At 47.5% G+C, this 14,861-nt stretch overlaps 3 protein-coding genes and 1 long non-coding RNA gene across 14 annotated transcripts in view; 3 read left to right on the top strand and 1 right to left on the bottom strand.

Moving 5' to 3' along the window:
- The first annotated feature begins 346 nt into the window (after positions 1-346).
- Positions 347-1,383, top strand: LOC6591253 (G patch domain and ankyrin repeat-containing protein 1 homolog). The gene is given in 2 exon segments (XM_002015417.2): positions 347-997; positions 1,000-1,383. Coding segments are annotated over 2 exon segments (1,035 nt in total).
- Positions 1,384-1,561: 178 nt separating this feature from the next.
- LOC113565102 lies at positions 1,562-2,133 on the bottom strand. The gene is made up of 2 exons (XR_003408444.1): positions 2,028-2,133; positions 1,562-1,960 (listed from the first exon to the last, which is right to left on the bottom strand). It is a non-coding gene; the product is annotated as an uncharacterized LOC113565102 (long non-coding RNA).
- A 240-nt stretch (positions 2,134-2,373) lies between these two features.
- Positions 2,374-14,861, top strand: part of LOC6591251 (transient receptor potential cation channel trpm) — a 39,974-nt gene continuing 27,486 nt past the window's right edge. For 9 of the 11 annotated variants that reach the window (XM_026985767.1, XM_026985766.1, XM_026985763.1 and 6 more), the window contains exon 1: positions 14,394-14,447. Coding sequence is in view for 1 of the 11 variants with exons in the window: in XM_026985760.1 (XP_026841561.1) it covers positions 14,367-14,447 (81 nt within the window). In the remaining 10 variants the exon portion in view is untranslated. Of the gene's footprint in view, positions 2,501-3,508; positions 3,842-14,320; positions 14,448-14,861 lie in introns of those variants that run through there. The other 2 variants (XM_026985760.1, XM_026985758.1) reach the window with 2 other exon arrangements.
- LOC6591252 (NADH dehydrogenase [ubiquinone] flavoprotein 1, mitochondrial) lies at positions 10,331-11,910 on the top strand. The gene has a single exon (XM_026985773.1). It carries the CDS (start codon positions 10,376-10,378, stop codon positions 11,768-11,770), a length of 1,395 nt encoding a protein of 464 aa, XP_026841574.1. The 5' UTR covers positions 10,331-10,375; the 3' UTR covers positions 11,771-11,910.

The following is a 14,861-nucleotide window of genomic DNA, read 5'->3' as shown; positions in this document are numbered from 1 at the left end:
ACGCGGTTGCCAAGAAAACAGGCCAAAACGAAGAGGCGAAAACAGAGCATCAACACAGCAGTGCTGGTAAACTCCAGCGATAATATCGAGTTGAATTTATTGTAAGTGTAAATTATTCGAAGAAATTAAAATGAACTATTTTTGATTGAAATTTAGGCAAACACAAAATAAGAATCGCACATATATTAACTTTTGGCAATACTAATATGATGTAAATTAAATCAAAAACAACAATCGGGAGACAAATCTATTTGATTCGATACAAAACGTGCAGCACTAGTTTTTGTGTGTTTTACAGCACTTGTATATAATATTGTTTACTACGTTGATTTTTGTTACAAAGCAAATGAATTCAGCTGGAGACGAATTGCATCCAAACTGGTTGGCACTAACCACTTTGCCGCTACAACTGAAACGTTTCGTCCGAGCTGGCCAGATAGAATGCGCCCAGCAACCAATAAAAGACACCAAGCACAAAATAAACGGTCTGGACGGAGCTGATGCACAGAAGTTCTATGAGGAAGTTTTGCACACACCAGCTACTAGTAGAGCCATTCCCACACACACACATAAGAAGTCAAATGGATCCGGGAGGGATCCACTGCTGCCGTTCGACAAGAGCAAGTTCTTCCGCTACGCCATCAGCAACAAGGTGGAGGAGATGTCTCAAATGCTCATCACAGACAAGGCCATGGAGCTGAACGCCTGCGACGTCTATGGTTGGACGGCACTTATGATGGCTGCATGTGAGGGTGCCAAGGATGCGGTAGCATGGCTTCTACATAATGGGGCGCACGCAGATGTCCGAGACTAATCTGGTAACACGGCTCTCACACTGGCCATGCTGAAAGGTCATACGGAAGTAGTACAAATTCTAGAAACTGCACCCAATTCAGAAAAAGCTGATATACCGGAAGAAATAGCCGGCGACCCGACAACGCCCTTCCATTGTCGTATCTGCAAAAGAAACTACAAGGAGACACGGTGGATGTTTGATGAACACCGTGGAATGTTCATCAAACATCCACCGTGCACCAGTTCAATATGAAAGCTTTTCCGCCCCACAAGCTGGAAAAGTTTAACATATCTTCCAAAAATCGTGGCCTGCAGCTAATGGTCAAGCAGGGCTGGGACCGAGAGCACGGGCTGGGACCTAACCAAAGTGGACGCTTATATCCGGTGAAGACAGTGCTAAGAAAACAACGAACCGGCCTCGGGATCGAGCAATCACCCGCAAGGGTTGCACATTTCCAAGCATTCGACACGAATGCAACAAGGAGAAGGGGTCCAGTGCCTCAGCAGCGACGCACTCGTCAAGATATGCAGCGTGAAAAAGTGCGAGACTGGAAGCGTAATCGACGCCTTCGCAGTGAATTAAATTAAGTCAAAATGCATAATAAATACAATGCTGAACTCTAACTCTACCTGTGAGATGAATTCGCGGCTAAATATCTTTATCTGTGTTTGAAAGACAATGAGCGGTGTTTTGCAGCACTGACTAATGCAGCTGACTAACAGCTGATTCAGGAATAATAAAAAATTTTAAATGAAAGGTTTTGCATTTAACATGTTTCAAAATGTATTGCCATTTTAATAGTGGTACTTAAAAACAAAGTAGGTATTTTCCTGTTCAATTGCAATCAACAGCTGATGGTTGACAGCAAAGAGACAACTTTCACACTTAGACTCGTTTCGCTCTTTCCAACCTAAGCATTTCCATGGATATGCTGTTGCATGTATCCTCTCTCTTCGTTTATTTGACTAGGACACCACAACAGTAGGCCAGCAGTGAGTTGACACCGTTTCCGCTTTGCGCCTGCGCCATGGGCCTTGGCTCTCCTCTCGTGCGTCCTGGTCCTGGCTGGTATATAAGGGACTTGTACGAGTCCGCTCCCTGAGTTCTATTCGGCCTGCAGCACGGTGTACTGTGTCAAGTCCTTTTCTTTCGCTATCCTGACATCTACGGCCGCAAACGGAGCGCCATAAAAATAATTCACTCAGTGTGCGTGTTTTAAAGTTGTACATACCCTAATTACGCGAGAGCGGCGGGAAGTGTGGGCCGCACGAAGGTCAGCAGTGCGTTCCAGTTAGCCAAACTGCAGATAAATATTTAACGCTGCCTGTTCCTAAAACACACTGGAGCGAACTTCATTTCATGGCATCATAGCTGGCTTTTATGGTTTTGCCGCTCATTAGCAAAGTGTGAAATAGTGCGATGGTCTGGCAGCGCTGCTGCGATCAACACGAACAGCTGTTCAGTGTGTGTGTGTGTTGTGTGGCTGCGGACTAGCGGGTCTCTGGTTCTCATAATTGTTGTTGGTGCTCCAACGTGTTCGGTTCGTAAACGAAAGCCTGGGGGCCAAAAAGTATTCCCAATAAACGTATAAAAGTGCCGACGTCTTGCTAGCAATTGATCTCCGCGTTCGAAAACTCTACGGTGCCCTGTGGCCGGCCAGTGAAGTGCGACGCGTGTGTGTGTCCCAGCCAATAAAAAGTGACGGTCGGCGGAAATTACGCAAATTTCGAGCAACAAAACCCACCCATTGCTCAATTGCTCCATGCTACCATGTGATCGCCCGCGGGCGCCATAGGACTCGCGTCTCGATAGGAACTGGAGAAGCCCGTAGCAGTCGCGGGGACTCGTGTAGTGGAGGGCGCAATAGATAGAATCAATATACATACATATTTTTCCCTTTATGGTTTATTTCTGTGATTTGTTTGGTTTGCATTGGACGTGTATATTTCCGCGGCCTATCTGTCTCTCTCTCTCTCTCCCTGTTTCTCTGTCTCGATTTGTTTATCTCGCTCGATCGCCATATACTCGTGTACTCACGCAGCCTCCCTACGTTCGGGGTGATCCCGCTTCATTATCTTTTGTTGAAACTTGCAGTGCATTCACTTCTCTTTTCTCACTTTTCTCTGAGAACTGTCAGAATGAATCAATTAATCAGAATAGCCGAAGCGCAAGTATCTTGAATAACATTTTAATTGACCAAGTGTCTGATGCAAGTGCTTTTTCAGGGAGAAACATTTACTCCTACCCTAAGTTTGCAACCGTAAATCTTTAAAATCGTAAACCAAACAAATGAATACCAGATCGAGAAGAGCCATGGCGAAAATTCGTTTTGTTTATTGTTATAAAATAAACCCAAAGAACGGTACAAGATACCCACCCCACCGCACCCCTCCCCACATCCCATCCCACCCGCACCGAAGAGCAAAACGAAAAACGAGATAAATGAGATGCCGAAAACTTCCGGGTCATTGCCAGTGTCGGCACTGGCAGGGGCACCTCCTCCTCCTGCCGTGCGCCCATTCGCTCAAATATCCCCCGCTCCTGCTCTAGAGTACACTTGAATTCGAATGTTTCTGTGTGCTGGAGAGAAACACTAAATGTGCATATAAAATAAATTGCAATAAAACGAAGACAAATAAATACACACACAGATATTAAATGAATTGAAACGCAGAATTTCTCAACAAGCTATATTTTCCGGAATTTCTTTAGATTGTTTACCCATCCCGCGCGCAGCTTACCTCGGATCCGAAAGACCAGCGATCGGCGAACAGCAATTAAAGCAATTACAACAATTATAAACAACAATAACACAATGAGCAATACAAAATGTTTGGACTTGAAAAACACACTTAATTGTGCCTGAACCAATCCAATAAGCACATATTCGACATACATATAGAAGACATATTCAAACAGGCCTTAAAACACGATTAATGCCTGCAAAAACAGCCGCATCAGCGAATTCGTACATTCAAAAACAGGTGTGTCTGCAGCTTGTTTTGCCTGGATCTGTTAATTGACTTCTTGGAGTGCTTTCCCAAGGTAAGGCCCTCCGAGATAGGCACGGAAAAGTCTCCGCCCCAGTGTGGGAGTGTGTGTATTTAGCATAAATCTCTCTCCCTGGTGGAATTTCTAATATCACGAAGGTGTTGCATACCAAACGGTGCTTGAAATGAGCAATTTGCCAGAACTTTTGGCATAAATTGCTGCTCCTGCTTCAGGCGACGTTCATGGCCCTGTGTCTGGGGGATGCGCAGGGCCGAAAATGAACAAAAATTAACAAAACGGCATGAAGTTTGTTAGCAAGCTCGCAAATGCGTTGTGGCTTCAAAGGATAAAGAGCTTTTCGTATGGAAACAGCGGTAATTAACAGTAATCAGGGGCAGACCTATGGCCTATGAAGAGAGGAGGAAAGGGCGGACGTCTGATTGACGGCCCCATATTATTCATTCACCAGACGTATGCATGTATGCATGTACGAATGTACATATGTACATATGTATATATGTATGCATGTGATTTAATGTAGCCTGCTTTAAGGCGCCCCAACTTTCCAGACAACTGCTTTCAAGGTCTCGCATATTTAAATATCTTACTCGTATATAAATTAGAAATAAGAATAGAATAAGAAATAGAAGCAACTTGTGAACAAGCCCAACGGAGGGACGGAGGTAGGGAGGTATCCGTATGTTTGCGGACAATGTGTCTGCCGTTTTTTGCCCACGTCACGCAGCGAAAGCGAAAAACTCTTTCAACGCAACAGCCTTAACCGCACGAAGCGTCCTGTTTGTAGTCTCTTAATTGCTCCACGAAGGACTCGGCGTCAGAATTACACTGATAAAATAATAATAATAATAATAATAATAATAATAATAATAATAATAATAATAATAATAATAATAATAATAATAATAATAATAATAATAAGAAAGCTTTTGCTGGTGGCTCGCTGAACGGCTATGCGACTGAGCGACTGAGGGATCTGGCTTTACAACTGGCTTTTCACTGTTGCAAAAGTTAATTAACCCTCGGGGACTGGAAAGGGTCAGCAGCGGAGTCAGCTTGATTGAATTTCTTTAAAACGGTTAAATGAATCCTGATTACCGATTGTTCAGTTCTTCCCACGCACCAGCGAACCACTAACCCATTCCATGGATAGGCAGGGGAACGGGGACGGGGACGGGACTCTATCCCCCACATTTACGAGAATAAATCCGGCAATTTTTTCTAACATTCGAGTGAGTTTCAGAGCGAATGTAGCGAAAGTGTCTCGAAAAGTGAAAATATTCCATTGAGCGTGTAAAAGCCAAGCCAAATTTGAGCCAAAGCGACGGGCGGGAGGCCCGTGTGAGGACCCGAGTTCTTAAGGCTGCTTGTGGCAGCAACCAAGTCCACTGAAGCGAGAAATCGACTTAATGCATTAGACTAGAAGAGAAGAAGCGAAGGCGAATGCCAGTAAAGCCTCAGCCCGCCACTCGCCCACGCTGCCGGAATGACACGTACTCGTAGAGCAAACATTTGTGGCTCACGAGTCGCCGCCATAAACCCCAGATAGGTACGAGCAGGCGAACATAACGCCCGCCGCCGATATACGAGTAATATCAAAAACACTGGAAAGCTGCAGGTTTGTCAACGAAGCTATGGGGAAATGCAGAGGCGCCCAAGTGCCCTGCCCCCCACTCACTTGCTCATATTCATATCGTTCCATGGCTCAATTGCTCCATTGCTCCATCGCTCCATCTCTCCATTGCTATGCAAGTTGATTAGCTTGAGAATCCGACAACGATAGCAACGGAAAGACCAAAGTCAACAAGTAGCCATAAAACACAGACAGAGACAGCATCACCCACAGATTACAGATACACTTAGATCAGATACAGACTTAGGAGGGGAGCCATGCAGCGGTACGTCAGTGACGGCGACAGGGCAAACACAAAATTCAAGGTTCCCGCTCGGACTAAAGAAAAGTTTCCTTACTAAGATAAAAACACTGAAAAATAAGCACCCACTCTACAGCAACCGAACTGCGTCACGGGGCATGAGATCTCTGCCGTTGGATCATTATATGGCGATGATTTATCTCGCATAAGAGCTCTCCCGAATACCCACGGGAGGCTCTGTGTTCGTGAGCCTGTTCCCACTACTTTTAATAGCTCTTTTGAATGAAAACCAGATCGACAAGTCAAACGTTTTTTGGCAGCATATTCTTGCTTCAGCAGATTCAGCAAATTGAAGGAAAGTAAGTGTGCGACTTGGGCACTTGAGTACACCAACGCAGACGTTTGAATACAATACTCCTGGAATACAATACTCCTCAATAAGCAAATTCCTGATTTTGCAAAGTTGCATAAGATGACGATGACATTTTAGATTTTGGCCCAAGAAGTTTCCACAAATTTCCTTATCCCGTTCTTAAATCCATGAAATCAGGAGCGAAAGTTCAGTCGTTGATCCAATACCTTGACTGGATTGGAAAGCCAAATTTCGCTGCATGAACCCCTTGATCTTCAGCAAAGAGCATAGCCTGAAGTCAAATCAAATACATAGAATGCTCTGTCGTGATAAAATACTATCTAAAAGATAAGGCTGCAGCACGTGCCACTGCGCACCATATAAACCACAGATTGCTTCTTTTTTGATATCCTGAATGGCCGGCTGAGCACCACACAAATATTGATGTCATCGTAAATGCAAGCCACATTAACACTGATGAATAAAATTATCGGATGTCAGTGACACCATAATATTGGATGTGTTTTTGCACAAGCTGTCAACAAAATTAATGCATTAAACAGGTCCGAAAATTCCGATTCATAGGGCTACCATAAATCTGTACTATTACTATTTTATCTTTTTGAGGTTGGTTTACAATAATTATTGTGTATCCCAATAATATCCTTAAATTATTACCTACAATGATTGCGGTCCTTGCTCCCTACTCCTAGCCGAGTAGTCCGATCCGGACGAGTATTCCTCTTTTTAGGAATGTCTAATGAATACTGCTAGCACGGAAGCGAGCCCTGAATTGGGAAATTGCTGTGGCCAGCTGAAGATAAATATCTACCGATATTATAACTTACAACCAGCGTGGGGCTCTAAAACGCGAGTCAGTTTTGGTTTGGGTGTTTTTCATGACTTTATCAGCAAAAGCATATTTAAGGCAGAAAAAATAATGTTGTCGCATGCCATAAACATGGAGCTGGTATATTCGTTTACTTCTTGCAGGAGGGTCTTAAATTTTTAATGAAACGCAAACATATTTTTCAATAGGTTTCTACACTCTCCCTGTCCCCGTCCCAGTCCCTGTCCCCGTCCCAGTCCCAGTCCCTGTCCCCGTCTCTGTCCCTGTCTCGGTGTTTGTTCCTTCGCTGGGCAGTCTTTGTCAACGGAACAGAAAACGTATTGAGTGCCTGGAGTCGAGTGGGGCGAATACTTGCATACGGATATATGTACATATTGGCACGAGTATTGGCACGAGTATTGGGGCACGGGGCAAAGGTGGCCTTCGCTCGGACCCTGTTAAATGCAAATCCTGTGAACGGCATTCACATACACCCCCGGCTGCCCTGGTTATTCAAGGCATATTGGGGACCTGGGCTTTGGATTTGGACCTGGATCAGCTCGTCGATTCGGGTCGATTCCCTTTGCCTATTATGAGCCGTTCTGCAAATATGAGAATCCGTTTGCAGTTTGTACGAGCTTATCGCTTTAAATTACGCCCACGTCTCTGACCAAACATCACAGTGTTCACGGAACTGGTAAAAATCCTCTCCAGCGCGAGCAAAAAATTGCACTCTCGGCCTGGATCGGAGAAGGGGAAAGCTTTTGAATGGTTTCTCGTGAAAAAATGGACTATAAACTATCGTCTTTCAGGCACGGTACTCGTATAAAAAGTGCATAAATGGCCGACCTTAAAAGGTGTGCAATCATCGGGGGAACAAAAGTGTGTTAGTCTGCTTTTACATTGTCCCTTGGTTTGTTTTTGTTTCACTTGTTGTTCCCCAAGCTGTTTTTTCCGACCCCCAGAACTTGTGGAACTTCAGTTTGGAGTTTGGTTGTTTCTGCCTGTCTGTGTGTATATGTGGGTCGTACTGGTGTTCATTGGTGTTTTTTTGTGTGAATTATTGCACATTTACCTGCACTTACTGCCCTGATTCTCACATAGCATATCCAGACCCAGACCCAGACCCACACCCACTACAACACACTACAGCACTGTAGGTCATTCAGCCCCAGCTTCGTGACTTTTCCTGGCACGTGATTAACTTGCCTTAATGCCGCCAGTTCTCTGCTGGCCCTGTGTCATGCAAATGACCATGGTCCGGTCCGGTCCCGTCCGGTCGGGGCCTGCCAGGCTCGGCCGAGTGCTTACGGCGTGTTTGCATGTTGAAAATACTTTCAGTTTTTTTGTGGCACTCATAATTGTAACCTGTTGTTGCCACAGCTTTAACGCGACGCTCCGTCGCCTGCAGCCGGCATTTGAAATCCGTGCATTCAGATCCAATATTCGCCTTGGATAATGAATTAGAAAATAGCCGGGTGAGCACAGGGGGGAGGAGCAGCAGACAATCAAAGTCAGCTGTAGGAATGATTGAGGGCGAACCGCAGTGGTCTGTGGTCGGATTGGGGGTGATGGGGGGTTATGGGGCTCCCCAAGACATTTCTTCGCCTCAGCTCGCGCTGCAGGCTGTTAACGCGGAGCTGTGAACTTGCAACGACGCGATGGTGGCAGTGGCGACAGCTTGTTTGCCTCTCGCGGCTGGGAAGTTGTTGGCTTGTCGGCGACAGTTACAAATTGCCACCAGGAGGAGCTCCATGTGTCGATGTAAATTAGCTTATTTAACGGCAGCCATGGCAGCCATGGCAGGGATGGCAGGGATGGCTGCGATATAGCGTCCTTGGGGCGTCTATTGATGGCTATTTAGTGCGCTCGTATCGACTCCTTAGACGCATGCGGTACACTCAAAGGTGTGGTAAATGCAAGTGGCATCTCATCGCACGTTGACAACGTTGACAGGCTCTTAGCGTTTGCTGGGAAAATGGATTGTCGACATCTGTGCGGAAATAATAAAGATTACATGCAATGCTGAACGATAGTACACTGTACAGGTATCACAGATACCCTTGAATGAACCCCAAGTCCTCTGCCAATACCGATATTTGATCATTGAATATCCCTCTCCAAGAGTGACAAATGTAAGGAATGCCCCTTTGGGACAGAAATTATGCCACCACTGGAAGAGACTCATAGTTTTAGATTATTACTCGTATCCGATCCATTAGGAAAGTACGGATACTAACACGGACGTATACAGACATTAGTAGATTATTGGCAGGGGCAGAGGTCGGATTTTGTTTGTGGTCGGATTTAATATACAATACCTGGACTTCTAGTATCTGGAAAAGCCCTCCTCCGCCTCCCCTAAAGTGCACACAATATCATGTGGAGCACAAAAAGGGGGCTAAACAAAGCACATACCAAAGGCGCGATTCAATCTGTTCAATTTGTGGACTGGAAATGGAAACGCGCACCATTAGGGCTATCTCTGGGGGCTTGATGGATGTTTGCATTGGTCGCGCGTGAAAGTATGCAGCGATATTTGATCCGCGCTGCATTGTCGAAGGTGTGAAAGGAACGTGACTGCAAGGAGCAGAAGACAGCAGAGGCGGAAGCAATAATAAACTCAAAAGCTCATAAAACGTTAAATAAGCAGCACGTCCGTAGGGAGGTCCAGGGGCAGTCCTCCGAGCTGCACAGGCAAGATGACGGGAATGAACAGATGACAGTACTGTGGGGACCACGAACATACTTTCAGTCACAGAGCGTTTTTCCTATACGATCACGATTTGCACCAGATGTTGTCAGCGCTCTGCAGAAATCACCTTTTTGGTTGCAAAGCCCCTCTTTTACTCGGGGCGAACTCTTGTTGTTTGCTGCAATTAGCCGCAAGTTGGGCAGAAATCTCCACAGTCGGCTCCACAGTCATAGGGGGCAATCGAAAGGAAAGGAAGTTGGATCAAAACCAGTGCCGTGAGTGCGCAACATCTTGTGCTAATTGATCCCCTTTGGGGACGGGAGTACTTATGTTTGTGGAGGACACATTTCCTTATGCGGCTCATCCACCTTTTGTTGCCTTCCATTAAACTCAAATTTCTGTCGAATGGTTGCATAAATTGAAAAGGGGCCTGCCTGCCTGTCCCATCCTCGCATAATTTTTCGGAAACCTACGGCCTGGGTCCGGGTAGATGTGTGCTCGGTAGGTACCCGGAAATTCACGGGTGCTGTGGCTTCTACTGTCGTTATGGCATCATTTTCTTTGCTGCTCGGAGCCTAGACCAACTCCTCTCCTCGACATAGACAAGTATTTCCAATGGATTGGTATGTTCGGGGGTACTCGCTCTCAACAGAATTTCGATTGAATTTACGGCTTATGGCAGGCCTTTAAGTTTCGATTTAATTGAACTAAATCGGAAATGTTTCATCACACAAATCTAGTAGGTGTATGTGTCGTAGTCTTAGCCCCCGTTCGTTTTACCTATCAACCAGGAAGGACTTTTCGTGTTTTGTATATAAATATGTTTCGGAAGATTATAGAGCTAAATCGACTGCCCGGGCTGACGCAATGGAGACGGTCATTTGTTGCAGGCAAGAATGATCCTCCAAAGTCATGCCTGACGAATGAGAAGACGACCTTCGGTCCGCTGCACGACTGCGACCGCGTCTTTCAGAACCTGTACGGACGCCACGATTGGCGCCTCAAAGGCGCCTGCAAACGAGGGGACTGGTACCACACCGCTGTGCTGCTGGAGAAGGGGTCCGACTGGATAATGGAGCAGGTGTGCCAGAGCGGGCTTCGCGGACGAGGAGGCGGTGGCTTCTTCTGCGGGAACAAGTGGAACTTCCTTCGCTCTGCCGAGTCCAAGCAGGACAAGGTCCTCGTCATGAACTGCGCCGAGGGCGAGCCGGGGACGTGCAAGGACCGCGAGATCATTCGCCATGAGCCGCACAAGATAATTGAGGGCTGCCTCCTGGCCGGCTTTGCTATGGGCTGTAATCGGGCCATCATCTACGTGAGGAACCGCTTCTACAATGAGGCGTGCAATCTGCAGTTCGCCCTGGCCGAGGCCTACCGCTACGGACTGCTCGGCCCCAGCGCCTGCGACACGGGCATCAAGTTCGACATCCTGGTCCAGCGAGGGGATCGCTACCTCTGCGGCGAGGAGACGGCGCTGGTTAAGTGCCTGATGGGCAAGATCGGGAGGCCGCGCAGGCGACCGCCCTTTCTCACCGAGCAGGGATACTTCTCGCATCCCTGCGTGGTGATCAATGCGGAGTCCATTGCAGTGCTGCCCACAATCCTGCGCCGAGGAGCCTCGTGGTGGGCCGACCTGGGGCGCTCCTACAACTCGGGCACCAAGCTCTTCAACATAAGCGGACAGGTGAACAGTCCCTGCACCGTCGAGGAGGAGATGTCGATGCCGATGCGCGATCTCATCGAAAAGCACGCGGGTGGAGTGCGCGGCGGCTGGGACAATCTGCTGGCCATTTTCCCCGGCGGCCTCTCCACCCCTCTGATCAACAAGCAGGTTGCCGGGGAGGTGCTGATGGACTTCGAGTGCCTGGAGGCGGCCGGCAGCAGTCTCGGCTCTGGCGCTCTGATCGTCGTAAACAAGCAGAGCGACCCCCTCCAGGTCATGCTCCGCTCCATCCAGTTCTACGAGAAGCACACGTGCAAGCAGTGCACCTATTGCCGTGACGGAGCCATCTGGCTGCCCGAGCTGTTCGACCGCTTTGTCAAGGGCGAGGCTCATCCACATGAGATCGACTGGACCCTGGCCATAGGGAAGAAGATTAAGGACAGCAATCCGATTTGCGGCTTAGCCCAGGGACAGGTCAACGTAGCCGTCAGTCTGGTCGACAATTTCAGACCGTACATCGAAGATCGCATTCTCCAGTTCATCAAGGATTGACGTACCTGCCAACCACATACTTATATATCTTTTAGCTCTGAATGCCCAAGTTCTAAATCGAAACCCACTGTTTGGGTTGAATTGGTTTCCATAGCCGCTATTATTATGATTATATGTGTACGAGTAGTCCGTGGAAAGTATCCATCCGAGTCCATTTTCGCCCATGCATTGCTTCCTTCAGCGTTTTCCTGAATGAATGTAATTAAGATTCATGTTTTACAGAGATTATAGCCGTATCTCTGTACTCGTGTGGGTATTCCTGGTCGCCTCCCCCGGTAGGGAGAAGGGACATCTTCAGGGGGCGAACCAATCAACAGTTTAGGCAGCTCAGACCATTCAACGGTCGCCGCCTCCCGTTGGTTGTTTGCTTGCTTTTGGGTGGGAGCTCAGGGCGAGAACGCAACGAAATGGGAAAAAGGCTCTGTCGTGTGGCAATGGAATGTGTGGATCAGAGTCAGAGTCATAGTCGGAGGAGACAATGTTGCCATGAACAAGCACCAGGGCATTTGTCTGGCGCTTGAATGATTGCCGAGACAACAACGACAACATCAGGGAATAGTATGGGCAACGCGGCCCTGTCCGCCCTACTGCCCAACAGTCTTTGTAGTTTGTCCTTGCCATTATCCTTTCCCCACTTCCCGGTGCGCTGCTCGGTTTGCCAATAATCAAGGTTTTGGCAGAAGCAGACACAAACGCCGTATTTGTGGAGAGACTGCAGCTGCATGCCCCCCGCTCCTGGCTGGGTTGGGTTGGCCTGGACACCGCCTGCGTCGCTCTCATCTCAATTAGGAACTCATTCATCCGGACAGCCGAGCACACTTGACACTTGACAACACTCGCAGCGCTGGACAGTGTCCACACCAGTCCCGCCAGGTTCAAGATAAAGGCTTTAATGATTACGGGCCATTCTGCGACGAGCATCTGTGCACTCAAAAACTACAAAAGTCTGTGCAAAGTTAGCCTCAATTATGGACTGTTGAGAGTTAATCAGGATATCATCATTTATGATTCTGATGCACGTGCTGCAAAGACCTTGGGAAGGTCTTATAAGGAAATTGACAAATTGCTTTCATACTCGTTCCCTAACTGAAAAGGCTGTGTGCCATGTAACAAAAGGAAGTATCTCTAACCTGTAGTCAAGGTAGAAGAAGTGCTCAGTGCTCACTGTGCACGTGTCGACACATGGCTCAAAGGAGACATCTGGCTTGCCATCCTTGGGTCCGCCTCATCCGCCTCCGACCTCATCTGTGACAAAGTGGGAGATGCTCTTTAAAAAGTGACGCAAAAGCGGGCTGGCATATACATTTCACACTCGACTCCTTAGCGTCAAGGACCCGGGACGTGCCAGACTGATTGTCGTACTCAGGAGCAGTCGTCAAGCGGCGGTAAGGGCCTCTTGGCATCGGGGAACATTGAAAGTTACGGGTGAAAACCGCTGGAAACCGGGATGGTTGCAGCAAGCAGTGCGGCTTTCGAAGTTTGCGGTCTTTAATTCGCGTTGGGTAGCGTTGGGGCACTGCCGACGCTCCATGGCAGCACACAGGCCCAAACCACACAACCAGCAAGGCAATTGCTTATTAAAGTCCAATTAAAAGTCTGATCATTGGAGAGGAGGGGCCAGATCCCCGGATAGCCGGACGAAGACGAAGGCGAATGGCGAATGGCAGGGCCCCAAGGAGGGAGTACTGGGCGCAGAGAGCCTAATCACATGTGGCTGAAAATCGAATCAAGGTATCGATTTTGCCTTGTACTTTTTGCGTCGAGGACTGAGTCTGAGGTACACATGGCGCATTCCCCGTGCATTCAGATCGTAGTCCAGATATTCTACGTCAAACTGTTGAATGAGTAAAATGGGTCAGGGAAAGCAACGAAAACGTACAAGGATACATTCTATCTTTCTATATATATTTGTTCCAATCCAGTTCTTCTGTATTTAATAGTCGTACTAAGTAAATACTTCATGTACATATGTGCCATTGAAGTTAAAGTAGTGGTACATACATCGTATGCCCCACCGCCACTCCATCCGCACTCCATCTCTGCTAGCGGATTATAATGCTCGAGCATAATCTCGAATGAAAGCGAATGTCTTGAATTCCGCAAATTAAGAAGGCCGCAGTCTTAGACTTCCGTTGCTTTTTGTTTCATCCTCGCGAGGCCCCGTTCTGTTTCACGTCCCGCGCCCTGCCTGCCTGGCACTTGATTCATGCTTAGCTGGAATTCTTGGCATAACTTTCCCTGTTTGCTGCGCTTACTTTCTCTCACTTTGGCTCCTGCTTTCGGCCAGCAGCGCAGCTCGCATTACTGTAATGAAGGAGCCTGGCACTCGGGACCCGCAGCCGTTCCGGCTGAGCATGTCACTTGAGACGACACACGCTCACACGCTATCTGCGGCCATCCCAATGGAAAGGTCACCCAAGGTCTACGCCGTAGGCGTGCAGCGCATGATTTTCCCACCACTTACCTAAACTACTACTATATTACACACATGTATACACACGTACTAAATATCTCGTCCTAGTAATTATAGCTCGTTCAACTGTTTTTCAGAGCCATCCTCGCTGACCGTCGCTGGCATCTCGGCCAGTTGATACAGATGTTGGGCAAATTCACCTCGAACCATGTGCAGGTCTACCATCAATATTCCCGCACAGTGTCCGTAAAGAAGCCCGTGAAGGTGAGTACTTGTGCTTGAGTCCTCCGTCGTCTGTCCTGAGCCTGAGCGTCTTGTTGGCACTCTGAGCTCCTAAGTAAACACAATTAGCATGCATTAAAAGAACCCTTTTCGTTCGGTGGCATCCGATGGGGATGGGGTGCCCCATAATTGGGTGCCAGGTGAATGGGAATTCGTGTGTCTTATTTATTTTCTGTGATGAATTGTATCTGTGTGTGTGTTTCGTTTCCATTTGTTTGTACTTGTTGTTTGCACTTTGCGACGCACAAAAGCGAGCTATAATAATTGCATTGGGATGCAATGGAATGTACGTATGTGTATATCCTTCTGCGTATAAAACGACCGACGACCCACTGCATGAGACTTGACACCCAACGCCCGAAACCAGAGTCCGGATCACCTTCTATCCAGCACAAA

Source organism: Drosophila persimilis, unplaced genomic scaffold (assembly GCF_003286085.1).
Source record: "Drosophila persimilis strain 14011-0111.01,24,50 unplaced genomic scaffold, DperRS2 tig00000002-arrow-pilon, whole genome shotgun sequence".
Taxonomy (NCBI): Eukaryota; Metazoa; Arthropoda; class Insecta; order Diptera; family Drosophilidae; genus Drosophila; species Drosophila persimilis.
The sequence above is the reverse complement of the archived record's forward strand: the minus strand, read 5'-3'. Positions and strand labels throughout refer to the sequence as shown.